Here is a 26573-nt window from a genome sequence, read left to right as displayed (position 1 = left end):
TGTATATAAGACCCCTCCCCATGTGTATATATAGGTCTCCTCATGTATATAAGACCCCCATGTGTATATATAGGTCTCCTCATGTATATAAGACCCCCATGTGTATATATAGGTCTCCTCATGTATATAAGACCCCTCATGTGTATATATAGGTCTCCTCATGTATATAAGCCCCCCCCCCATGTGTATACATAGGTCTCCTCATGTATATAAGACCCCCCCCGTGTGTATATATAGGTCTCCTCATGTATATAAGACCCCCCCATGTGTATATATAGGTCTCCTCATGTATATAAGACCCCTCATGTGTATATATAGGTCTCCTCATGTATATAAGACCCCCCCATGTGTATATATAGGTCTCCTCATGTATATAAGACCCCCCCCCATGTGTATATATAGGTCTCCTCATGTATATAAGACCCCCCCATGTGTATATATAGGTCTCCTCATGTATATAAGACCCCCATGTGTATATATAGGTCTCCTCATGTATATAAGACCCCCCCCACCATGTGTATATATAGGTCTCCTCATGTATATAAGACCCCCCCATGTGTATATAGGTCTCCTCATGTATATAAGCCCCCCCCCATGTGTATATAGGTCTCCTCATGTATATAAGACCCCCCCCATGTGTATATATAGGTCTCCTCATGTATATAAGACCCCCCCATGTGTATATATAGCTCTCCTCATGTATATAAGACCCCCCATGTGTATATATAGGTCTCCTCATGTATATAAGCCCCCCCCATGTGTATATATAGGTCTCCTCATGTATATAAGACCCCCCATGTGTATATATAGGTCTCCTCATGTATATAAGACCCCCCATGTGTATATAGGTCTCCTCATGTATATAAGACCCCCCATGTGTATATATAGGTCTCCTCATGTATATAAGCCCCCCCATGTGTATATATAGGTCTCCTCATGTATATAAGCCCCCCCCCCCCCGCATGTGTATATATAGGTCTCCTCGTGTATATAAGACCCCCCCCATGTGTATATATAGGTCTCCTCATGTATATAAGACCCCCCATGTGTATATAGGTCTCCTCATGTATATAAGACCCCTCATGTGTATATATAGGTCTCCTCATGTATATAAGCCCCCCCATGTGTATATATAGGTCTCCTCATGTATATAAGACCCCTCATGTGTATATATAGGTCTCCTCATGTATATAAGCCCCCCCATGTGTATATATAGGTCTCCTCATGTATATAAGACCCCCCCCCATGTGTATATATAGGTCTCCTCATGTATATAAGCCCCCCATGTGTATATATAGGTCTCCTCATGTATATAAGACCCCCCCCCATGTATATATATAGGTCTCCTCATGTATATAAGACCCCCCATGTGTATATATAGGTCTCCTCATGTATATAAGACCCCCCATGTGTATATATAGGTCTCCTCATGTATATAAGACCCCCCCCATGTGTATATATAGGTCTCCTCATGTATATAAGACCCCCCATGTGTATATATAGGTCTCCTCATGTATATAAGACCCCCCCATGTGTACTATATAGGTCTCCTCATGTATATCGACCCCCCCATGTGTATATATAGGTCTCCTCATGTATATAAGACCCCTCATGTGTATATATAGTCTCCTCATGTATATAAGACCCCCCACCATGTGTATATATAGGTCTCCTCATGTATATAAGACCCCCCCATGTGTATATATAGGTCTCCTCATGTATAAAGACCCCCCCCATGTGTTATATAGGTCTCCTCATGTATATAAGACCCCCCATGTGTATATATATAGGTCTCCTCATGTATATAAGACCCCCATGTGTATATAGGTCTCCTCATGTATATAAGACCCCCCCCATGTGTATATATAGGTCTCCTCATGTATATAAGGACCCCCCATGTATAATATAGGTCTCCTCATGTATATAAGCCCCCCCCACATTGTGTATAATAGGTCTCCTCATGTATATAAGCCCCCCCCCATGTGTATATAGGTCTCCTCATGTATATAAGCCCCCCCCCCCCACCCATGTGTATATAGGTCTCCTCATGTATATAAGCCCCCCCATGTGTATATATAGGTCTCCTCATGTATATAAGACCCCCCCCATGTGTATATATAGGTCTCCTCATGTATATAAGCCCCCCCCCTGTGTATATATAGGTCTCCTCATGTATATAAGACCCCCCCATGTGTATATATAGGTCTCCTCATGTATATAAGACCCCCCATGTGTATATATAGCTCTCCTCATGTATATAAGACCCCCCCCATGGTGTATATAGGTCTCCTCATGTATATAAGACCCCCCCCATGTGTATATATAGGTCTCCTCATGTATATAAGACCCCCATGTGTATATATAGGTCTCCTCATGTATATAAGACCCCCCCATGTGTATATAGGTCTCCTCATGTATATAAGACCCCCCATGTGTATATATAGGTCTCCTCATGTATATAAGACCCCCCATGTGTATATATAGGTCTCCTCATGTATATAAGCCCCCCCCCCGCATGTGTATATAGGTCTCCTCATGTATATAAGACCCCCATGTGTATATATAGGTCTCCTCATGTATATAAGACCCCCCCATGTGTATATATAGGTCTCCTCATGTATATAAGACCTTCCCCATGTGTATATATAGGTCTCCTCATGTATATAAGACCCCTCCCCATGTGTATATATAGGTCTCCTCATGTATATAAGACCCCCCATGTGTATATATAGGTCTCCTCATGTATATAAGACCCCCCATGTGTATATATAGGTCTCCTCATGTATATAAGACCCCCCATGTGTATATATAGGTCTCCTCATGTATATAAGACCCCCCCATGTGTATATATAGGTCTCCTCATGTATATAAGACCCCCATGTGTATATATAGGTCTCCTCATGTATATAAGACCCCCCATGTGTATATATAGGTCTCCTCATGTATATTAAACCCCCCATGTGTATATATAGGTCTCCTCATGTATATAAGACCTTCCCCATGTGTATATATAGGTCTCCTCATGTATATAAGACCCCCCCCATGTGTATATATAGGTCTCCTCATGTATATAAGACCCCCTCATGTGTATATATAGGTCTCCTCATGTATATAAGACCCCCATGTGTATATATAGGTCTCCTCATGTATATAAGCCCCCCCATGTGTATATATAGGTCTCCTCATGTATATAAGACCCCCCATGTGTATATATAGGTCTCCTCATGTATATAAGACCCCCCCCCATGTGTATATAGGTCTCCTCATGTATATAAGCCCCCCATGTGTATTAGGCTCTCCTCATGTATATAAGCCCCCCCATGTGTATTATTAGGGTCTCCTCATGTATATAAGACCCCCCATGTGTATATATAGGTCTCCTCATGTATATAAGACCCCCCCCCATGTGTATATATAGTCTCCTCATGTATAATAAGGACCCCCCCCCAGTGTGTATATATAGGTCTCCTCATGTATATAAGCCCCCCCCCCCCTATGTGTATATATAGGTCTCCTCATGTATATAAGACCCCCCCATGTGTATATATAGGTCTCCTCATGTATATAAGACCTTCCCCATGTGTATATATAGGTCTCCTCATGTATATAAGACCCCCCCATGTGTATATATAGGTCTCCTCATGTATATAAGACCCCCCATGTGTATATATAGGTCTCCTCATGTATATAAGACCCCCCCCATGTGTATATATAGGTCTCCTCATGTATATAAGACCCCCCCCCATGTGTATATAGGGTCTCCTCATGTATATAAGAACCCCCCCTATGTGTATATATAGGTCTCCTCATGTATATAAGACCCCCCATGTGTATATATAGGTCTCCTCATGTATATAAGACCCCCATGTGTATATATAGGTCTCCTCATGTATATAAGCCCCCCCATGTGTATATAGGTCTCCTCATGTATATAAGCCCATCCATGTGTATATATAGGTCTCCTCATGTATATAAGACCCCCCATGTGTATATATAGGTCTCCTCATGTATATAAGACCCCCCATGTGTATATAGGTCTCCTCATGTATATTAGACCCCCCATGTGTATATATACGTCTCCTCATGTATATAAGACCTTCCCCATGTGTATATATAGGTCTCCTCATGTATATAAGCCCCCCCCCCATGTGTATATAGGTCTCCTCATGTATATAAGCCCCCCCCCCCCCCCCGCATGTGTATATATAGGTCTCCTCGTGTATATAAGACCCCCCCATGTGTATATATAGGTCTCCTCATGTATATAAGACCCCCATGTGTATATATACGTCTCCTCATGTATATAAGACCCCCCATGTGTATATATACGTCTCCTCATGTATATAAGACCTTCCCCATGTGTATATAGGTCTCCTCATGTATATAAGCCCCCCCCCGCATGTGTATATATAGGTCTCCTCGTGTATATAATTCCCTTCCACTCTTTTTCCATGCAGTTCACTCTCTGGCCGCCAGGTGTCAGTCCTTCGCCCGCTGACGTCACGTTTCTACTGCGCAGACGCATTTGGAGAAAACTGAAACCCGATGATCATGGCGCCAGCTGTTCCTTCACGTCATCACCCGGTAGCCATAGCAACAGGGACATCAATTCGCGCGTCAGAATTCTCGGTCACCTGGCAACGGGGAGGAGTTATGGCTGTGTTGACGTAAGTGTGACGTCAATAGGGCGGGGTTAAGGAATGCGGGTACTCAGAAACACGTGATGGACGGAGAAAGAACGGGAGAAACCGGGAGAGAAGTATGAAAGAGGCAGCCGACCGGAGCTGAGAGCAGGTAACACCCGACACCCGACTGCACGGACACCCCCACACCCCGAGCTGGGAACAGGGAACCCCGACACCCGACTGCACGGCCCCCCCACACCCCGAGCTGGGAACAGGGAACCCCGACACCCGACTGCACGGACCCCCCACACCCCGAGCTGGGAACAGGGAACCCCGACACCCGACTGCACGGCCCCCCCCACACCCCGAGCTGGACAGGGAACCCCGACACCGACTGCACGGACCCCCCACACCCGAGCTGGGAACGGGAACCCCGACACACGACTGCAACGGACCCCCCTACACCCCGAGCTGGAACAGGGAACCCCGACACCCGACTGCACGGAACCCCCCACAACCCCGAGCTGGGAACAGGGAACCCCGACCACCCCGACTGCACGGACCCCCCCCCCCACACACCACACCCCGAGCTGGGAACAGGGAACCCCGACACTCCGACTGCACGGACCCCCCCCCCCACACACCACACCCGAGTCTGGGAACAGGGAACCCCGACACCCGACTGCACGGCCCCACCCACACCCCGAGCTGGGAACAGGGAACCCCGACACCCCCGACTGCACGGACCCCCCCACACACACACACCCCGAGCTGGGAACAGGGAACCCCGACACCCGACTGCACGGACCCCCCCCCCACACACACACCCCGAGCTGGGAACAGGGAACCCCGACACCCGACTGCACGGACCCCCCACACCCCGAGCTGGGAACAGGGAACCCCGACACCCGACTGCGCGGACCCCCCACACCCCGAGCTGGGAACAGGGAACCCCGACACCCGACTGCACGGACCCTCCACACCCCGAGCTGGAACAGGGAACCCCGACTGCACGCCCCCCCACACCCCGAGCTGGGAACAGGGAACCCCGACACCCGACTGCGCGGACCCCCCACACCCTGAGCTGGGAACAGGGAACCCCGACACCCGACTGCATGGCCCCCCCACACCCCGAGCTGGGAACAGGGAACCCCGACTGCACGCCCCCCCCCCCCCACACCCCGAGCTGGGAACAGGGAACCCCGACACCCGACTGCACGGACCCCCCCACACCCCGAGCTGGGAACAGGGAACCCCGACACCCGACTGCACGGGCCCCCCCCCCCCCCCCCCCACACACACCCCGAGCTGGGAACAGGGAACCCCGACACCCGACTGCACGGACCCCCCACACCCGAGCTGGGAACAGGGAACCCCGACACCCGACTGCACGGCCCCCCAACACCCCACACCCCGAGCTGGGAACAGGGAACCCCGACACCCGACTGCACGGACCCCCCCCCCCCACACCCCGAGCTGGGAACAGGAAACCCCGACACCCGACTGCACGGCCCCCCCACACCCCGAGCTGGGAACAGGGAACCCCGACACCCGACTGCACGGACCCCCCACACCCCGAGCTGGGAACAGGGAACCCCGACACCCGACTGCACGGACCCCCCACACCCCGAGCTGGGAACTGGGAACCCCGACTGCACGGCCCCCCCCCCCCCCACACCCCGAGCTGGGAACAGGGAACCCCGACACCCGACTGCACGGACCCCTCCACACACCGAGCTGGGAACAGGGAACCCCGACACCCGACTGCACGGACCCCCCACACACACACCCCGAGCTGGGAACAGGGAACCCCGACACCCGACTACACGGACCCCCCCCACAACCCCGAGCTGGGAACAGGGAACCCCGACACCCTACTGCACGGCCCCCCCCCCACACACACCCCAGAGCTGGGAACAATGGAACCCCGACACCCGACTGCACGGACCCCCACACCCCGAGCTGGAACAGGGAACCCCGACACCCGACTGCACGGCCCCCCCCCCCCCCCCCCACACCCCTAGCTGGGAACAGTGAACCCCGACACCCGACTGCACGGCCCCCCCCCACACACACACACCCCGAGCTGGGAACAGGGAACCCCGACACCGACTGCACGGACCCCCCCCCCCACACACACACACCCCGGCTGGGAACAGGGACCCCGACACCCGCTGCACGGACCCCCCCCACCCCGAGCTGGGAACAGGGAACCCCGACACCCGACTGCACGGCCCCCCCCCACACACACAACCCCGAGCTGGGAAACAGGGAACCCCGACACCCGACTGCACGGACCCCCCAAACACCTAGCTGGGAACTAGGGAAAACGACCCACACCCGACTGCACGTCCCCCCCACACCCCGAGCTGGGAACAGGGAACCCCGACACCCGACTGCACGGACCCTCCACACCCCGAGCTGGGAACAGGGAACCCCGACACCCGACTGCACGTCCCCCCCCACACCCGAGCTGGGAACAGGGAACCCCGACTGCACGGCCCCCCCCCCACACCCCGAGCTGGGAACAGGGAACCCCGACACCCGACTGCACGGACCCCCCCCACACCCTGAGCTGGGAACAGGGAACCCCGACACCCGACTGCACGGACCCCCCCCCACACACACACCCCGAGCTGGGAACAGGGAACCCCGACACCCGACTGCACGGACCCCCCACACCCCGAGCTGGGAACAGGGAACCCCGACACCCGACTGCACGGCCCCCCCCCCCACACCCCGAGCTGGGAACAGGGAACCCCGACACCCGACTGCACGGACCCCCCCCCCCCACACCCCGAGCTGGGAACAGGGAACCCCGACACCCGACTGCACTGGCCCCCCCACACCCGAGCTGGGAACAGGGAACCCCGACACCCGACTGCACGGACCCCCCACACCCCGAGCTGGGAACAGGGAACCCCGACACCCGACTGCACGGACCCTCCACACCCCTAGCTTGGGAACAGGGAAACCCCGACACCCGACTGCACGTCCCCCCACACCCCGAGCTGGGAACAGGGAACCCCGACTGCACGGCCCCCCCCCCACACCCGAGCTGGGAACAGGGAACCCCGACACCCGACTGCAAACGGACCCCCCCACACCCCGAGCTGGGAACAGGGAACCCCGACACCCGACTGCACGTGACCCCCCCCCCACACGCACCCCGAGCTGGGAACAGGGAACCCCGACACCCGACTGCACGGACCCCCCACACCCCGAGCTGGGAACAGGGAACCCCGACACCCACTGCACGCCCCCACCCCCCCCCCCCACACACCCCGAGCTGGGAACAGGGAACCCCGACACCCGACTGCACGGACCCCCCACACCCCGAGCTGGGAACAGGGAACCCCGACACCCGACTGCACGGCCCCCCCCCCCCACACCCCGAGCTGGGAACAGGGAACCCCGACACCCGACTGCACGGCCACCCCCCACACACACACACCCCGAGCTGGGAACAGGGAACCCCGACACCCGACTGCACGGACCCCCCCACACCCCGAGCTGGGAACAGGGAACCCCGACACCCGACTGCACGGACCCCCCCACACCCCGAGCTGGGAACAGGGAACCCCGACACCCGACTGCACGGACCCCCCCCACACCCCGAGCTGGGAACCCCGACACCCGACTTCACGGAACCTCCCCCCCCACACCCCGAGCTGGGAACCCCGAAACCCGACTGCACGGACCCCCCCACACCCCGAGCTGGGAACAGGGAACCCCGACACCCAACTGCACGGACACCCCCACACCCCGAGCTGGGAACCCCGACACCCGACTGCACTGACCCCCCCCACACCCCGAGCTGGGAACCCTGAACTTAAAAATGGGGACACCTAACTATTCTATCCCCCCCCCCATTCGACTGTACTGATCAGCACTCCGGGAGCTAGAAGGAAGGATCATCATGTCACAGGACAGTCCCGCCCTGGTGTCCTGGAGTTCCCTTCACATACAGGGCCTCTCACTCTTCTCCTCCCTGTTGCAGGATGGTGATTCTCAAGGATGGCAGTGCCCCCCGCAGGCCCCTCCGGGTAGGCTTTTATGACATTGAAGGGACTCTCGGAAAGGGAAACTTTGCAGTGGTGAAACTAGCAAGACATCGGGTGACCAACACACAGGTAACAGAGAGATGATGGAGACTATGCCAGGGGAGGGGGTGGAGCCTGCGAGACTATGCCAGGGGAGGGGGTGGAGCCTGTGAGACTATGCCAGGGGAGGGGGTGGAGCCTGTGAGACTATGCCAGGGGAGGGGGTGGAGCCTGTGAGACTATGCCAGAGGAGGGGGTGGAGCCTGTGTGACTATTCCAGGGGAGGGGGTGGAGCCTGTGAGACTATTCCAGGGGAGGGGGTGGAGCCTGTGAGACTATTCCAGGGGAGGGGGTGGAGCCTGTGTGACTATGCCAGGGGAGGGGTGGAGCCTGTGAGACTATGCCAGGGGAGGGGGTGGAGCCTGTGCCAGGGGAGGGGCAGAGCCTTCAAGTTTACCCTAGGACTCACTCCTATACTACTTTTCAGGTCGCTATTAAAATCATAGACAAAACACGACTGGATTGCGCCAATCTAGAGAAGATTTATAGGGAAATTCAGATCATGAAACGCCTACGCCACCCGCACATAATCCGTCTGTATCAGGTGAGCGCTATACCCCCCCAATGCTCCTCATAGTACCCTCACTGTCCCCGCCTGCCATACTCTGCCCTCACTGTCCTCTCCTGCCATACTCTGCCCTCACTGTCCTCTCCTGCCATACTCTGCCCTCACTGTCCTCTCCTGCCATACTCTGCCCTCACTGTCCCCTCCTGCCATACTCTGCCCTCACTGTCCTCTCCTGCCATACTCTGCCATACTCTGCCTCACTGGTCCCCGCCCTGCCATACTCTGCCCTCACTGTCCCTCTCCTGTCATAACTCTTGCACCTCAACTGTCCCCGCCTGCCATACTCTGACCATCACTGGTCCTCTCTCCCTGCCATACTCTGCCCTCACTGTCCCCGCCTGCCATACTCTGCCATCACTGTCCTCCTCCTGCCATACTTCTGCGCTCACTGTCCCTCGTCCTGCCATACTCTGCCCTCACTGGTCCTCCTCCTGCCATATACTCTGCCATCACTGTCCTCGTTCCTTGCCATACTCTGCCCTCACTGTCCCCATCCTGCCTAACTTCTGCCCTCACTGTCCCCGCCTGCCATAACTCTTGCCCTCACTGTCCCTCAGTCCTGCCTATACCTCTGCCTCAACGGTCCCGTCTGCCTGCCATACTCTGCCCTCACGTCCCTCTCCTGCCATACTCTGCCCTCACTAGTCCCCGCCCTGGCCATGACTCTGCCCTCAACTCGTCCTCTCCTGCCATAACTCTGCCCTCACTGTCCTCTCCTGCCATACTCTGCCCTCACTGTCCTCTCCTGCCATACTCTGCCCTCACTGTCCTCTCCTGCCATACTCTCCTGCCATACTCTGCCCTCACTGTCCTCTCCTGCCATACTCTGCCCTCACTGTCCCCGCCTGCCATACTCTGCCCTCACTGTCCTCTCCTGCCATACTCTGCCCTCACTGTCCTCTCCTGCCATACTCTGCCCTCACTGTCCCCGCCTGCCATACTCTGCCCTCACTGTCCTCTCCTGCCATACTCTGCCCTCACTGTCCTCTCCTGCCATACTCTGCCCTCACTGTCCCCGCCTGCCATACTCTGCCCTCACTGTCCCCGCCTGCCATACTCTGCCCTCACTGTCCCCGCCTGCCATACTCTGCCCTCACTGTCCTCTCCTGCCATACTCTGCCCTCACTGTCCTCTCCTGCCATACTCTGCCCTCACTGTCCTCTCCTGCCATACTCTGCCCTCACTGTCCCCTCCTGCCATCCTCTCCTGCCATACTCTGCCCTCACTGTCCTCTCCTGCCATACTCTGCCATACTCTGCCCTCACTGTCCCCTCCTGCCATACTCTGCCCTCACTGTCCTCTCCTGCCATACTCTGCCCTCACTGTCCTCTCCTGCCATACTCTGCCCTCACTGTCCTCTCCTGCCATACTCTGCCCTCACTGTCCCCTCCTGCCATACTCTGCCCTCACTGTCCCCTCCTGCCATACTCTGCCCTCACTGTCCCCTCCTGCCATACTCTGCCCTCACTGTCCTCTCCTGCCATACTCTGCCCTCACTGTCCTCTCCTGCCATACTCTGCCCTCACTGTCCCCTCCTGCCATACTCTGCCCTCACTGTCCCCGCCTGCCATACTCTGCCCTCACTGTCCTCTCCTGCCATACTCTGCCCTCACTGTCCCCTCCTGCCATACTCTGCCCTCACTGTCCCCTCCTGCCATACTCTGCCCTCACTGTCCTCTCCTGCCATACTCTGCCCTCACTGTCCTCTCCTGCCATACTCTGCCCTCACTGTCCTCTCCTGCCATACTCTGCCCTCACTGTCCTCTCCTGCCATACTCTGCCCTCACTGTCCTCTCCTGCCATACTCTGCCCTCACTGTCCCCGCCTGCCATACTCTGCCCTCACTGTCCCCTCCTGCCATACTCTGCCCTCACTGTCCCCTCCTGCCATACTCTGCCCTCACTGTCCTCTCCTGCCATACTCTGCCCTCACTGTCCTCTCCTGCCATACTCTGCCCTCACTGTCCTCTCCTGCCATACTCTGCCCTCACTGTCCTCTCCTGCCATACTCTGCCCTCACTGTCCTTAAACATGACCCCCTGTAACGTTTCTCCCCTAATGTGTTGCAGGTTATGGAGACCAAAGACATGATTTATATCGTCACAGAGTATGCCAGAAACGGAGAGTTATTTGGTGAGTGGCGGTGCTTGGGGTGGAGCGGACCCGGTGTGTTTGGCGGTGTTGGGGTGGAGCGGACCCGGTGTGTGATGGTGCTTGGGGTGGAGCGGACCCGGTGTGTGATGGTGCTTGGGGTGGAGCGGACCCGGTGTGTGGCGGTGCTTGGGGTGGAGCGGACCCGGTGTGTGGCGGTGTTGAGGTGGAGCGGACCCGGTGTGTGGCGGTGTTGGGGTGGAGCGGACCCGGTGTGTGGCGGTGTTGGGGTGGAGCGGACCCGGTGTGTGGCGGTGCTTGGGATGGAGCGGGCCCGGTGTGTGGCGGTGTTGGGGTGGAGCGGACCCGGTGTGTGATGGTGCTTGGGGTGGGGCGGACCCGGTGTGTAATGGTGCTTGGGGTGGAGCGGACCCGGTGTGTGATGGTGCTTGGGGTGGAGCGGACCCGGTGTGTGGCGGTGCTTGGGGTGGAGCGGACCCGGTGTGTGGCGGTGTTGAGGTGGAGCGGACCCGGTGTGTTGCGGTGTTGGGGTGGAGCGGACCCGGTGTGTAATGGTGCTTGGGGTGGAGCGGACCCGGTGTGTAATGGTGCTTGGGGTGGAGCGGACCCGGTGTGTGGCGGTGTTGAGGTGGAGCGGACCCGGTGTGTGTTGGGGTGGAGTGGAGTTGGTGTCGTCACCTAATGGCCGTGTCTGACCTTCCTTTTTCCATGTGTCCTGCAGATTACCTGACCGCTCGGGGCCGCCTGTCTGAGGAGGAAGCGCGCACCAAGTTCCTGCATATCCTCTCAGCGGTGGAGTATTGTCACAAACAGAACATTGTCCACCGAGATCTGAAGACTGAGAACCTCCTGCTGAGTGACAACATGAACGTCAAGCTGGCTGGTGAGTGAGCGGTCAGGCTCGGGAGGGCTGTACGGGTGCTGGTTCTCTCAGGCTCTGGAGGGCTGTACGGGAGCGGGGTCTCTCAGGCTCAGGAGGGCTGTATGGGAGCTGGGTCTCTCAGTCTCGGGAGGGCTGTACGGGAGCGGGGTCTCTCAGGCTCGGGAGAGCTGTACGGGAGTGGGGTCTCTCAGGCTCAGGAGGGCTGTATGGGAGCTGGGTCTCTCAGGCTCGGGAGGGCTGTACGGGAGTGGGGTCTCTCAGGCTCGGGAGGGCTGACCGGGAGCGGGGTCTCTCAGGCTCGGGAGGGCTGACCGGGAGCGGGGTCTCTCAAGCTCGGGAGGGCTGACCGGGAGCGGGGTCTCTCAGGCTCGGGAGGGCTGACCGGGAGCGGGGTCTCTCAGGCTCAGGAGGGCTGTACAGGAGCGGGGTCTCTCAGGCTTTGTAGGGCTGTACGGGAGCGGTGTCTCTCAGGCTCGAGAGGGCTCTACGGGAGTGGTGTCTCTCAGGCTCGAGAGGGCTGTACGGGAGCGGGGTCTCTCAGGCTCAGGAGGGCTGTACGGGAGCGGGGTCTCTCAGGCTCAGGAGGGCTGTACGGGAGCGGGGTCTCTCAGGCTCAGGAGGGCTGTACGGGAGCGGGGTCTCTCAGGCTCAGGAGGGCTGTATGGGAGCGGGGTCTCTCAGGCTTTGTTGGGCTGTACGGGAGCGGTGTCTCTCAGGCTCTGTAGGGCTCTACGGGAGCGGTGTCTCTCAGGCTCAGGAGGGCTGTACGGGAGCGGGGTCTCTCAGGCTCAGGAGGGCTGTACGGGAGCGGGGTCTCTCAGGCTCAGGAGGGCTGTATGGGAGCGGGGTCTCTCAGGCTTTGTTGGGCTGTACGGGAGCGGGGTCTCTCAGGCTCTGTAGGTCTGTACGGGAGAGGGGTCTCTCAGGCTCAGGAGGGCTGTACGGGAGCGGGGTCTCTCAGGCTCAGGAGGGCTGTACGGGAGCGGGGTCTCTCAGGCTCAGGAGGGCTGTATGGGAGCGGGGTCTATCAGGCTTTGTTGGGCTGTACGGGAGCGGGGTCTCTCAGGCTCTGTAGGGCTCTACGGGAGCGGTGTCTCTCAGGCTCGAGAGGGCTCTACGGGATCGGGGGCTCTCAGGCTCAGGAGGGCTGTACGGGAGCGGGGTCTCTCAGGCTCAGGAGGGCTGTACGGGAGCGGGGTCTCTCAGGCTCAGGATGGCTGTATGGGAGCGGGGTCTCAGGCTCAGGAGGGCTGTACGGGAGCGGGGTCTCTCAGGCTCAGGAGGGCTGTACGGGAGCGGGGTCTCTCAGGCTTTGTAGGGCTGTACGGGAGCGGGGTCTCTCAGGCTCTGTAGGGCTCTACGGGAGCGGGGTCTCTCAGGCTCTGTAGGGCTGTACGGGAGCGGGGTCTCTCAGGCTCTGTAGGGCTGTACGGGAGCGGGGTCTCTCAGGCTCTGTAGGGCTGTACGGGAGCGGGGTCTCTCAGGCTCAGGAGGGCTGTACGGGAGCGGGGTCTCTCAGGCTCAGGAGGGCTGTACGGGAGCGGGGTCTCTCAGGCTCAGGAGGGCTGTACGGGAGAGGGGTCTCTCAGGCTCAGGAGGGCTGTATGGGAGCGGGGTCTATCAGGCTTTGTTGGGCTCTACGGGAGCGGTGTCTCTCAGGCTCGAGAGGGCTCTACGGGATCGGGGGCTCTCAGGCTCAGGAGGGCTGTACGGGAGCGGGGTCTCTCAGGCTCAGGAGGGCTGTACGGGAGCGGGGTCTCTCAGGCTCAGGATGGCTGTATGGGAGCGGGGTCTCTCAGGCTCAGGAGGGCTGTACGGGAGCGAGGTCTCTCAGGCTCAGGAGGGCTGTACGGGAGCGGGGTCTCTCAGGCTTTGTAGGGCTGTACGGGAGCGGGGTCTCTCAGGCTCTGTAGGGCTCTACGGGAGCGGGGTCTCTCAGGCTCTGTAGGGCTGTACGAGAGCGGGGTCTCTCAGGCTCTGTAGGGCTGTATGGGAGCGGGGTCTCTCAGGCTCTGTAGGGCTGTACTGGAGCGGGGTCTCTCAGGCTCAGGAGGGCTGTACGGGAGTTGGGTCTCTCAGGCTCAGGAGGGCTGTACGGGAGCGGGGTCTCTCAGGCTCTGTAGGGCTGTACGGGAGCGGGGTCTCTCAGGCTCTGTAGGGCTGTACGGGAGCGGGGTCTCTCAGGCTCAGTAGGGCTGTACGGGAGCGGGGTCTCTCAGGCTCAGGAGGGCTGTACGGGAGTTGGGTCTCTCAGGCTCAGGAGGGCTGTACGGGAGCGGGGTCTCTCAGGCTCAGGAGGGCTGTACGGGAGTTGGGTCTCTCAGGCTCAGGAGAGCTGTACGGGAGCGGGGTCTCTCAGGCTCAGGAGGGCTGTACGGGAGCGGGGTCTCTCAGGCTCAGGAGGGCTGTACGGGAGCGGGGTCTCTCAGGCTTTGTAGGGCTGTACGGGAGCGGGGTCTCTCAGGCTCTGTAGGGCTCTACGGGAGCGGGGTCTCTCAGGCTCTGTAGGGCTGTACGAGAGCGGGGTCTCTCAGGCTCTGTAGGGCTGTACGGGAGCGGGGTCTCTCAGGCTCTGTAGGGCTGTACGGGAGCGGGGTCTCTCAGGCTCAGGAGGGCTGTACTGATGTGGGGGTCTCGGGATCGGAGGGGGGTTGCACATTGCCGGTGGTGACTCAGTCTTTCTCTTTCTCCACAGATTTTGGGTTTGGCAACTTCTACATGGAAGGACGACCACTCAGCACCTGGTGTGGTAGCCCCCCTTACGCTGCGCCGGAGGTGTTCCAGGGGAAGGAGTATGAGGGCCCCCTACTGGATGTCTGGGTGAGGACCTTGACCCATGTACGGGCTCTACTGGCCTCTTGGGTGTAACGTCCGTGCACGGGGCTCATGTGCCGTCTCTTCTTCTGCGCAGAGTTTAGGGGTCGTCCTGTATGTCTTGCTTTGTGGATCGTTTCCCTTTGATGGACCAAACCTGCCCACCCTGCGACAGCGGGTCCTGGACGGGCGCTTCCGAATCCCGTATTACATGTCCCAAGGTGAGGGGTCGTTTGCGTTCAGCATTGTCCCGCCCTGCGCTCCCCCTTCCTTTATGTCCTGACCTCGCTGCCTTTGTCCTCAGACTGTGAGTCTCTGCTGCGCCGGATGCTGGTAGTCGATCCCGGGAAGCGGCTGAGCATTGCACAGATCAGGCAGCATCGGTGGTTCCAGGGCGTGCCCCCCCAGCAGCCGCTTCAGGACAATGGCCTCCCTGCACCCAAACCCTGTATGCAGGTCCTAGCTATCATGCAGACTCTGGGCATCGACAGAGAGCGCACCCTGCAGGTGAGTGGTGGTACAGCCTGATCAGAGTGCTTCCACATGGATGCTCTCTGTCCCTGAGTGACACTCTTCTCTCTGCCCTCAGGCTCTACAGAATGACACGTATGATCACTACGCCGCCATCTACTACCTCCTGGTGGAGCGCCTGCAGGAGTCGCGGTTTGGACAGTCTCCAGCGACAGAAGTCAAAGCCACCCTGGAATGTGTCAAGGTGGGTGACTGGAGTAGCGGGAGGATGGTGGGTGAGTGACGGGTGTGGCAGGAGGATGGTGGTGGGTGTGAGGGGTGGCGGGAGGATAGTGGTGGGTGTAAGGGGTGGCGGGAGGATAGTGGTGGGTGTGAGGGGTGGCGGGAGGATAGTGGTGGGTGTGAGGGGTGGCGGGAGGATAGTGGTGGGTGTGAGGGGTGGCAGGAGGATAGTGGTGGGTGTGAGGGTGACGGGTGTGGCGGGAGGATAGTGGTGGGTGTGAGGGGTGGCAGGAGGATAGTGGTGGGTGTGAGGGGTGGCAGGAGGATAGTGGTGGGTGTGAGGGTGACGGGTGTGGCGGGAGGATAGTGGTGGGTGTGAGGGGTGGCAGGAGGATAGTGGTGGGTGTGAGGGTGACGGGTGTGGCGGGAGGATAATGGTGGGTGTGAGGGTGACGGGTGTGGCGGGAGGATAATGGTGGGTGTGAGGGGTGGCAGGAGGATAGTGGTGGGTGTGAGGGGTGGCAGGAGGATAGTGGTGGGTGTGAGGGTGACGGGTGTGGCGGGAGGATAATGGTGGGTGTGAGGGTGACGGGTGTGGCGGGAGGATAATGGTGGGTGTGAGGGGTGGCAGGAGGATAGTGGTGGGTGTGAGGGGTGGCAGGAGGATAGTGGTGGGTGTGAGGGTGACGGGTGTGGCGGGAGGATAGTGGTGGGTGTGAGGGGTGGCAGGAGGATAGTGGTGGGTGTGAGGGTGACGGGTGTGGCGGGAGGATAATGGTGGGTGTGAGGGTGACGGGTGTGGCGGGAGGATAATGGTGGGTGTGAGGGGTGTGGCGGGAGGATAGTGGTGGGTGTGAGGGGTGGCGGGAGGATAGTGGTGGGTGTGAGGGGTGGCGGGAGGATAGTGGTGGGTGGCGGGAGGATAGTGGTGGGTGTATGGGGTGGCGGGAGGATAGTGGTGGGTGTATGGGGTGGCGGGAGGATAGTGGTGGGTGTGAGGTGTGGCGGGAGAATAGTGGTGGGTGTGAGGGGTGGCGGGAGGATAGTGGTGGGTGTGAGGGGTGGCGGGAGGATAGTGGTGGGTGTGAGGGGTGGCGGGAGGATAGTGGTGGGTGTGAGGGGTGGCGGGAGGATAGTGGTGGGTGACGGGTGTGGCTGGAGGATAGTGGTGGGTGTGAGGGGTGGCGGGAGGATAGTGGTGGGTGTGAGGGGTGGCGGGAGGATAGTGGTGGGTGGCGGGAGGATAGTGGTGGGTGTGAGGGGTGGCGGGAGGATAGTGGTGGGTGTGAGGGGTGGCGGGAGAATAGTGGTGGGTGTGAGGGGTGGCGGGAGGATAGTGGTGGGTGTGAGGGGTGGCGGGAGGATAGTGGTGGGTGTGAGGGGTGGCGGGAGGATAGTGGTGGGTGACTGGTGTGGCGGGAGGATAGTGGTGGGTGACGGGTGTGGCTGGAGGATAGTGGTGGGTGTGAGGGGTGGCGGGAGGATAGTGGTGGGTGTGAGGGGTGGCGGGAGGATATTGGTGTGTGTGAGGGGTGGCGGGAGGATAGTGGTGGGTGACAGGTGTGACGGGAGGATAGTGGTGGGTGTGAGGGGTGATGGGTGTGGCGGGAGGACAGTGAGTAGTTTGTGTGTGTGTGTGTCTCCACTGTTGGTATCGCTGACATCTCTCCCTACAGGCCCCCTCCCCCTCAGGCTCTTCTATCCTGTGTCAGCCGCAGGCAGCAGTCGCTGATTATGATTGTGAGCTCAGTGGTCCACTGCAGGTGAGCGCTGACCCCCAGGAATGTATACACTGTGTGCACGCACACATACATACATACATGCATACATACATACATACGTATGTACATGTGTGTGTGTGTATATATATATATATATAAAATATATATATATTACATTGTGCACATACATACCTACATGTACATTGTGTGTATATACTGTATATATATTGTAGACACACAGTGGTGACTCCCTTGTTGTTGTTGTTGTTGTTGTCTGGCAGACTCTGCTGTGTTTGGGGGAGCCGCCCCTGGTTGGGGCCCCTGTATCGGCCCTGTGCCCTCCGCTGCAGGAGTCCTCGTTGCATGAGGAGCCACAGCTGTATGAGAAGATCCGGAGGCCACTGGCACCAGGTAGTTGGCAGCTGCTGGATTCCTCTGTGCTGCTTTTCGTACAGTTCTGGAGTGTGTACTCACTGGTTTTCTCTGTTACAGACATTCAGGTTTCCTCCATGTCTTCCTCGCATAACAGCCCAGAGAATTGTCTGCAGCCGTCCTCCCTCCACCCCCTGCTGGAGACCGGTGACCTGCGATCCACAGCGCCCCTCAGTGCTCAGTCAGCTGCTCCTGTCCTGCAGCATCAGGGAATCCCCTCTCCCAGCCGACTCCTGCCCCTCACCTTCCAGGAGGGGCGCCGAGCGTCTGACACCTACCTGACACAAGGTCAGTCCCCACCAGGGGGCCCACAGAGTGTGTACTGAATGTGTGTGTGTGTGTGTGTGTGTGTGTGCTCTGTGTATGCTCTTTGTATGGACTATAGTGATGTGTGTGTGTATGTACCGTGTGTATATGGACTATAGTGGTGTGTGTGTGTGTGTGTGTGTGTATATATACACTCACCGGCCGCTTTATTAGGTACACCTGTCCAACTGCACGTTACCACTTAATTTCTTATCAGCCAATCACATGGCGGCAACTCAGTGCATTTAGGCATGTAGACATGGTCAAGACAATCTCCTGCAGTTCAAACCGAGCATCAGTATGGGGAAGAAAGGTGATTTGAGGCCTTTGAACGTGGCATGGCTGTTGGTGCCAGAAGGGCTGGTCTGAGTATTTCAGAAACTGCTGATCTACTGGGATTTTCACGCACAACCATCTCTAGGGTTTACAGAGAATGGTCCGAAAAAGAAAAAACAACCAGTGAGCGGCAGTTCTGTGGGCGGAAATGCCTTGTTGATGCCAGAGGTCAGAGGAGAATGGGCAGACTGGTTCCAGCTGATAGAAAGGCAACAGTGACTCAAACAGCCAACCGTTACAACCAAGGTAGGCAGAAGAGCATCTCTGAACGCACAGTACGGCCAACTCTGAGGCAGATGGGCTACAGCAGCAGAAGACCACACCGGGGGCCACTCCGCTCAGCTAAGAACAGGAAACTGAGGCTACAATTTGCACAAGTTCATCGGAATTGGACTGAAGAAGATTGGAAAACGTTGCCTGGTCTGATGAGTCTCGATTTCTGCTGCGACATTCGGATGGTAGGGTCAGAATTTGGCGTCAACAACATGAAAGCATGGATCCATCCTGCCTTGTATCAATGGTTCAGGCTGGTGGTGGTGGTGTCATGGTGTGGGGAATATTTTCTTGGCACTCTTTGGGCCCCTTGGTACCAATTGAGCATGGTTGCAATGCCACAGCCTACCTGAGTATTGTTGCTGACCATGTCCATCCCTTTATGACCACAATGGACCCAACATCTGATGGCGACTTTCAGCAGGATAATGCGCCATGTCATAAAGCTAGAATCATCTCAGACTGGTTTCTTGAACATGACAATGAGGTCACTGTACTCCAATGGCCTCCACAGTCACCAGATCTCAATCCAATAGAGCATCTTTGGGATGTGGTGGAACGGGAGATTGGACCAAAATCTCTGAGGAATGGTTCCAGCACCTTGTTGTATCTATGCCACCAAGAATTGAGGCAGTTCTGAAGGCAAAAGGGGGTCCAACCCGTTACTAGCATGGTGTACCTAATAAAGTGGCCGGTGAGTGTATGTGCTCTGTGTATGGACTATAGTGGTGTGTGTGTGTATGTACCGTGTGTATATGGACTATAGTGGTGTGTGTGTGTATATATATATGTGCTCTGTGTATGGACTATAGTGGTGTGTGTGTATGTGCCCATAGACTGTGTATATGAGGGATATATCTATATAATTAATATATAATATGCATATTGTGTATATGAGGGAGATATAGATATGCACATGCCCCCTGTGTGTATATTACATGTTTCCGCCTTCTATTAAACCCTTGTTTGTGGTGCAGGAGCCAGTGCTCTTCGTCAGCTACGGAGGTCGGTGCGGGTGCGCGGTCTATTGTGTCTCAGTAAGCTGCGGCATCGAGGGATCTGTACACGTGGAGGGCGCTCTGCAGACCGTGTTGCTGGGGATCCCCAGGGCTTCCTGCTGGATGTGCTGCAGCAGCAGAAGTAAGTGGCGTCTCCTGAGTGCTTATCTCTTCCGGCAGTCTCTGACTGATCCTGGAGTCTCATCATCGTGTCTCTTCCTGCAGGTTACTCCAGATTTCCCTCTCGGCCCCCAGCACGTCCCCCCCAGCCCCCCCGCTGCTCCACAATAAGATCTCACATTGCTACTTGGACCCCAAGTTTCTCACAGAAGCTCATGTGTGGCCGCTGACACCTATGACATGTAGCGTGGCTCCCCCGCTGTGCAGTGAATGATGGGGGTTGTAGTGCTGCTAGACTTTTACCTCGTACCCGCTCCTTGGCAGAGGACCTTGCAATATTCCATGCACAAAAGGGGGCGCTCTGCCCTGGAGGGGTCCGCACAGCACTGACCGGGATGAAGCAATAACCACAAGCACAGAACAAACTGTTATTTGTCTTTTCGTCTTTAGTGTTTATTCTTTGTATGGCGACAGCTAGAAACCATGGGGCCACGATGTGCGCTGGGCGTGCGCCGCTGCTGCAATGGCTGGAGCTCAGAAAGCTGCAAATTCACCAGATTAATCTTTCTGTATGTTCCCGATCCTCCTCGACCCCTCTATCTGCTCCTCTGTACCTGACAGCCGTGGCTGCCTCTAACATCTACTCCTCCTCTTGTACCTGATAGCCGTGGCTGCCTCTACCACCTACTTGTCCCCCTGTACCTGATAGGTGTGGCTGCTTCTACCATCTACTCCTCCTCTTGTACATGAAAGCCGTGGCTGCCTCTACCATCTACTCCTCCCCCTGTACCTGACAGCTGTGGCTGTCTCTACCTTCTACTCCTCCCCCTGTACCTGACAGCTGTGGCTGCCTCTCCTCCTTGAGAGTTTGCGTGTTGAGTATTTTCCCACGTGGCTGTGGGACTGAAGGACACTATCGGGTCAATGACTCATTTCTACTGATAATAAATTATTTTTCATACATGAGGGGAGTGATTGTCATACTGAGTCACCAGGATGGTTGATCATGGCTGCTGGAAGCAGGGAGGCACCAACATCTCCACTTCAAGGACTCGTCCAGGTTTAGTCACCTCTGCTGTGAATCTAGAGATGGAAGTGTGTTCTGCCCTCGTCCTGTTCATGTTTGCTGTAATCTGATCTGTGTATACGGGTCCCTGCCGCTCCAGTACTCACCCCTCGCCTGCTGTATGTACGAGACCCTGCCGCTCCTGCTTACTTAAGCCTCATCCCTTTTGGCCACGTTAATAATAATAATACAAAAAAAAATTGGCAAATGGTCACATGACCTTCAGGGAATAGACAGCAGATATAAGAAGCTACTGCTGACTCCTCCCCCCCCTATATCATAAGACATAGACACACAGGGGCTGATAGGAGATTTTTATTGTTTGGCCTTGCAGTCTGTACACAGGAAAGCAGAGGCTCGGGTGGGCTGTGAAGAGGGAGAGGAGGACTGGAGGGGGCATTTTAGGAGGAGGGGGCAGAGGTGGGCTTCTCCTCACGGGACACAGGGATGGGCCTCTCGCTGTGGCTTGAATCCAGGTTGGAATGAAGTTTGGTACCACAGAAGGTCAAGATGCCATCAGCAGAGAGGGTACAGCTGACTGAGGACTGGTCCAAGTTTGGTGGGAGGCGATAACGACGATGAAACTCCCGGGAGATGTACCCATGATCATCCTGAACAGAGAAAATGCATGTTATACACCTATAATGTCCACCAGGGACTCCATAGTTGCCAACTAAGATCACATTATACTTAAAGGAAAAACCTTATTGACAGAACTGAGAGCGTTATTGACAGAACTAAGAGCGTTCAGCTTACAAAGTGCCAGTCATATGCTTGGTCAAGTGACTTATCACAGGCTCCACCCTGAGGACACATCAGTCATCCAATGTCTCATCACCAACTCCACCCAGAGGACACACCTGTCATCCAATAACCCATCCCTGACTCTGCGGATGCATTAGTCGTCCAATGACCTATCACAAGCTCTGCCCCAAGGACACTTCAGTCATCCATCACAGCTTGTGGCCAAGGACACATTAGTCATGCGAAGACCCATCACAGACTTCATCCCAAGGAAAGACCACCGTAGGACAATAAATACATAACTTTTATTAGGTCCACATAAAGTACAAACAGCCATCTAATTGTGCTCTATATACAGTGATGCTTTCCTCTGGGCACTCAACCAACACGGGGAATCAGTGGGTATCCTTCCCCCAGAGGAAAGGATCACTGTATCTAGAGCACAATTAGATGGCTGTATGTACTTTATGTGGACCTAATAAAAGTTATGTATTGTCCTACCATGGTCCTACTACGTCTGTGAAGCCATTTAATTTCTTTTTGACTACTGGGTCAGATTACTATTGTGGGAGACGGGTCCCTTGTACCTGTTACTTGGAAGTTATTCATCCCAAGGAAGTATCAGTCATCCAAGAATCCATGACAGGTTCTGCCATAAGGATACATCAATCATCAAATGACCCATCAGTGGCTCTATCCTGAGGACGCATCACTCATCTGTTCACCCATCACAGGTTCTGCCCTATGAACGCATCACTCATCCACTGACCCATCACAGCCTCTACCCTCAAGACGCATCAGTCATCCGAAGGTTCTTCCCCGAAGACACATCAGTTATCGACCATCCCCTCACAGGTTCTGCCCCGAGGACACATTACCCATCCATTAACCCATCACAGGTTCTGCCCTGTGGATTGATCACAGGTTCTCCCCCGAGAACACATCACCCATCCATTAACCCATCACAGGTTCTGCCCCAAGGACGCATTACCCATCCATTAACCCATCACAGGTTCTCCCCCGAGAACACATCACCCATCCATTAACCCATCACAGGTTCTGCCCCAAGGACACATTACCCATCCATTAACCCATCACAGGTTCTGCCCCGAGGACGCATCACCCATCCATTAACCCATCACAGGTTCTGCCCCAAGGACGCATTACCCATCCATTAACCCATCACAGGTTCTGCCCTGTGGATGGATCACAGGTTCTGCCCCGAGAACACATCACCCATCCATTAACCCATCACAGGTTGTGCCCCAAGGACGCATTATCCATCCATTAACCCATCACAGGTTCTGCCCTGTGGATGGATCACAGGTTCTGCCCCGAGAATACATCACCCATCCATTAACCCATCACAGGTTCTGCCCCGAGGACGCATCAACCATCCATTAACCCATCACAGGTTCTGCCCCAAGGACGCATTACCCATCCATAACCCATCACAGGTTCTGCCCCAAGGACGCATTACCCATCCATTAACCCATCACAGGTTCTGCCCCAAGGACGCATTACCCATCCATTAACCCATCACAGGTTCTGCCCCAAGGACGCATCACCCATCCATTAACCCATCACAGGTTCTGCCCCGAGGACGCATCAACCATCCATTAACCCATCACAGGTTCTGCCCCAAGGACGCATTACCCATCCATTAACCCATCACAGGTTCTGCCCCGAGAACACATCACCCATCCTTTAACCCATCACAGGTTCTGCCCCAAGGACACATTACCCATCCATTAACCCATCACAGTTTCTGCCCCAGAGACGCATCAACCATCCTTTAACCCATCACAGGTTCTGCCCCGAGGACGCATCAACCATCCACTAACCCATCACAGGTTCTGCCCCAAGGACACATTACCCATCCACTAACCCATAACAGGTTCTGCCCCAAGGACACATTACCCATCCACTAACCCATAACAGGTTCTGCCCCAAGGACACATTACCCATCCACTAACCCATAACAGGTTCTGCCCCAAGGACGCATCACCCATCCATTAACCCATCACAGGATCTGCCTTGAGGAGGCATTACCCATCCATTAACCCATCACAGGTTCTGCCCCAAGGACGCATTACCCATCCATTAACCCATCACAGGTTCTGCCCCGAGGACGCATCACCCATCCATTAACCCATCACAGGTTCTGCCCCGAGGACGCATCACCCATCCATTAACCCATCACAGGATCTGCCTTGAGGATGCATTACCCATCCATTAACCCATCACAGGTTCTGCCTAAAAACGTATAATTTGTCCAGTAACACATGAGAAGACACATCACCCACCTGTCTTTCATTGTGTTTTCCATGGATCTCCACAAAGTCATCCAGAATTTTCACCGTCAGATCCTCAGGAGAAAAATGCTTCACGTCCAAGTTAATGATAAAACGCTCACGGTCTGAGCGCACCTGTAATGAGAGACTCAGAGGTCACCCACCTAGCTGTGCATCATGATCTGACACCTGAAGATTATACAGATAACTTTTTATTTTCAGGGATTGAACCTAATGGGTTCCCTTTAGAAAATCCAAGGGGCAATTATAGACTAAGAAAAGAGGGGTCAGGCTGGTAGCCTACGTGCATGTTGGGAGTTGTAGCCTTGCAAGAGAGTCCTATTTTGGAGAACACTCCCTACATGAGCAGCCACACCTAAGGGTTTGACTAGAAGAAGGATTTGTCCATTCTAGTGATCACTCTGTGAGTGGTTACCCTCACCTCAGAGATCCCAGAATCCATGTATCCTCTCAAGAGGCTCTGCCTGTAGTAAGGGCTGATTGTGGAGGAGAAGAAGGGGTACATATCATAATCGAAAATCCCTTCACCAAAGATCTGGTCAAAGAGGCGGTTGGGGTAGAAGGGGCTCAAAGCACGCTTGAACCAGGGGTGCTGAATGGTGATGTCCATGGTTAAGACGTGAAGCCAGACACAGACGTATGTGCCACAATGGGCAGCTACCCCCTTATATACCACAAGAGAGGGGATCACACATTCAGGGGGATTAACCAGAGCCCTCAGGAGAGACATGACTTCATCTCATCCACTCCGGCAGTCAGCACATTTCTCTGTCTGACCCAGGGCACACTGTCTGCCCGGCCAGCTACTCCTGTGCCAGCAAAATCCCTAAACTACAGCACAGGGATCACAATGGCCAGGACACAGGAAGCAGGAACATGAAGGAAATCATGAGGAATGTCTACTCATCAGCTTAGATATAACATGATGAGGAACCCAGAACAGATCTCATAGATACAGATCTAACATGAGGAGCCCAGATCAGATCTCATAGATACAGATCTAACATGAGGAGCCCAGATCAGATCTCATAGATAACAATATACCATGAGGAACCCAGATCAGATCTCATAGATACAGATCTACCATGAGGAGCCCAGATCAGATCTCATAGATAACGATATACCATGAGGAGCCCAGATCAGATCTCATAGATACAGATCTACCATGAGGAGCCCAGATCAGATCTCATAGATAACGATATACCATGAGGAACCCAGATCAGATCTCATAGATACAGATCTACCATGAGGAGCCCAGATCAGATCTCATAGATAACGATATACCATGAGGAACCCAGATCAGATCTCATAGATACAGATCTACCATGAGGAGCCCAGATCAGATCTCATAGATACAGATCTAACATGAGGAGCCCAGATCAGATCTCATAGATAACAATATACCATGAGGAACCCAGATCAGATCTCATAGATACAGATCTACCATGAGGAGCCCAGATCAGATCTCATAGATAACGATATACCATGAGGAACCCAGAACAGATCTCATAGATACAGATCTACCATGAGGAGCCCAGAACAGATCTCATAGATACAGATCTACCATGAGGAGCCCAGAACAGATCTCATAGATCCAGATCTACCATGAGGAGCTCAGATCAGATCTCATAGATCCAGATCTACCATGAGGAGCCCAGATCAGATCTCATAGATACAGATCTGCCATGAGGAGCCCAGATCAGATCTCATAGATCCAGGTCTACCATGAGGAGCCCAGATCAGATCTCATAGATACAGATCTACTATGAGGAGCCAAGATCAGATCTCATAGATACAGATCTGCCATGAGGAGCCCAGATCAGATCTCATAGATACAGATCTACCATGAGGAGCCCAGATCAGATCTCATAGATACAGATCTACTATGAGGAGCCAAGATCAGATCTCATAGATAGAGATCTGCCATGAGGAGCCCAGATCAGATCTCATAGATCCAGATCTACCATGAGGAGCCCAGATCAGATCTCATAGATACAGATCTGCCATGAAGAGCCCAGATCAGATCCCATAGATACAGATCTACCATGAGGAGTCCAGATCAGATCTCATAGATACAGATCTACCATGAGGAGCCCAGATCAGATCTCATAGATACAGATCTGCCATGAGGAGCCCAGATCAGATATCATAGATACAGATCTACCATGAGGAGCCCAGATCAGATCTCATAGATACAGATCTACCATGAGGAGCCCAGATCAGATCTCATAGATACAGATCTACCATAAGGAGCCCAGATCAGATCTCATAGATACAGATCTACCATGAGGAACCTTTTTGTTGGAGTTGGGTAGAGTGGGTACTTTTACATTTACCCTCGCTGAGTAGGTGGTAATTCGTGATGCCAGCACAGTAGGTGTGATGTTTTGTATCCCTGTTTGTTTGGATACCTGCTTTGTATGGCTGTTTTGTAATCCCCAAATTGGTCGGTTGTTGTGGGTCCC

The 26573-nt window shown here is 55.4% G+C and overlaps 2 protein-coding genes across 2 annotated transcripts; one reads left to right on the top strand and one right to left on the bottom strand.

The window, feature by feature from the left end:
* Nucleotides 1–4617: 4617 nt before the first annotated feature.
* Nucleotides 4618–20949, top strand: LOC138768213 (serine/threonine-protein kinase SIK2-like). Its single transcript, XM_069946373.1, has 14 exons — nt 4618–4794; nt 8626–8758; nt 9156–9272; nt 11365–11428; nt 12129–12290; nt 14986–15110; nt 15202–15325; nt 15409–15611; nt 15694–15819; nt 17474–17560; nt 17800–17929; nt 18011–18238; nt 19843–20005; nt 20089–20949. Exons 2-14 carry the CDS (start codon nt 8627–8629, stop codon nt 20255–20257), a joined length of 1830 nt encoding a protein of 609 aa, XP_069802474.1. The 5' UTR covers nt 4618–4794; nt 8626; the 3' UTR covers nt 20258–20949.
* Nucleotides 20950–21356: 407 nt separating this feature from the next.
* Nucleotides 21357–24729, bottom strand: LOC138767625 (alpha-crystallin A chain). The gene is made up of 3 exons (XM_069945260.1): nt 24530–24729; nt 24100–24222; nt 21357–21660 (listed from the first exon to the last, which is right to left on the bottom strand). The coding sequence occupies exons 1-3, from the start codon at nt 24716–24718 to the stop codon at nt 21451–21453; spliced, it is 522 nt and encodes a 173-aa protein (XP_069801361.1). The 5' UTR covers nt 24719–24729; the 3' UTR covers nt 21357–21450.
* Nucleotides 24730–26573: the final 1844 nt, after the last annotated feature.

Source organism: Dendropsophus ebraccatus, chromosome 11, assembly GCF_027789765.1.
Source record: "Dendropsophus ebraccatus isolate aDenEbr1 chromosome 11, aDenEbr1.pat, whole genome shotgun sequence".
Classification (NCBI taxonomy): domain Eukaryota; kingdom Metazoa; phylum Chordata; class Amphibia; order Anura; family Hylidae; genus Dendropsophus; species Dendropsophus ebraccatus.
Note: the sequence above shows the minus strand (reverse complement) of the source record. Positions and strands in the feature narration are given on the sequence as shown.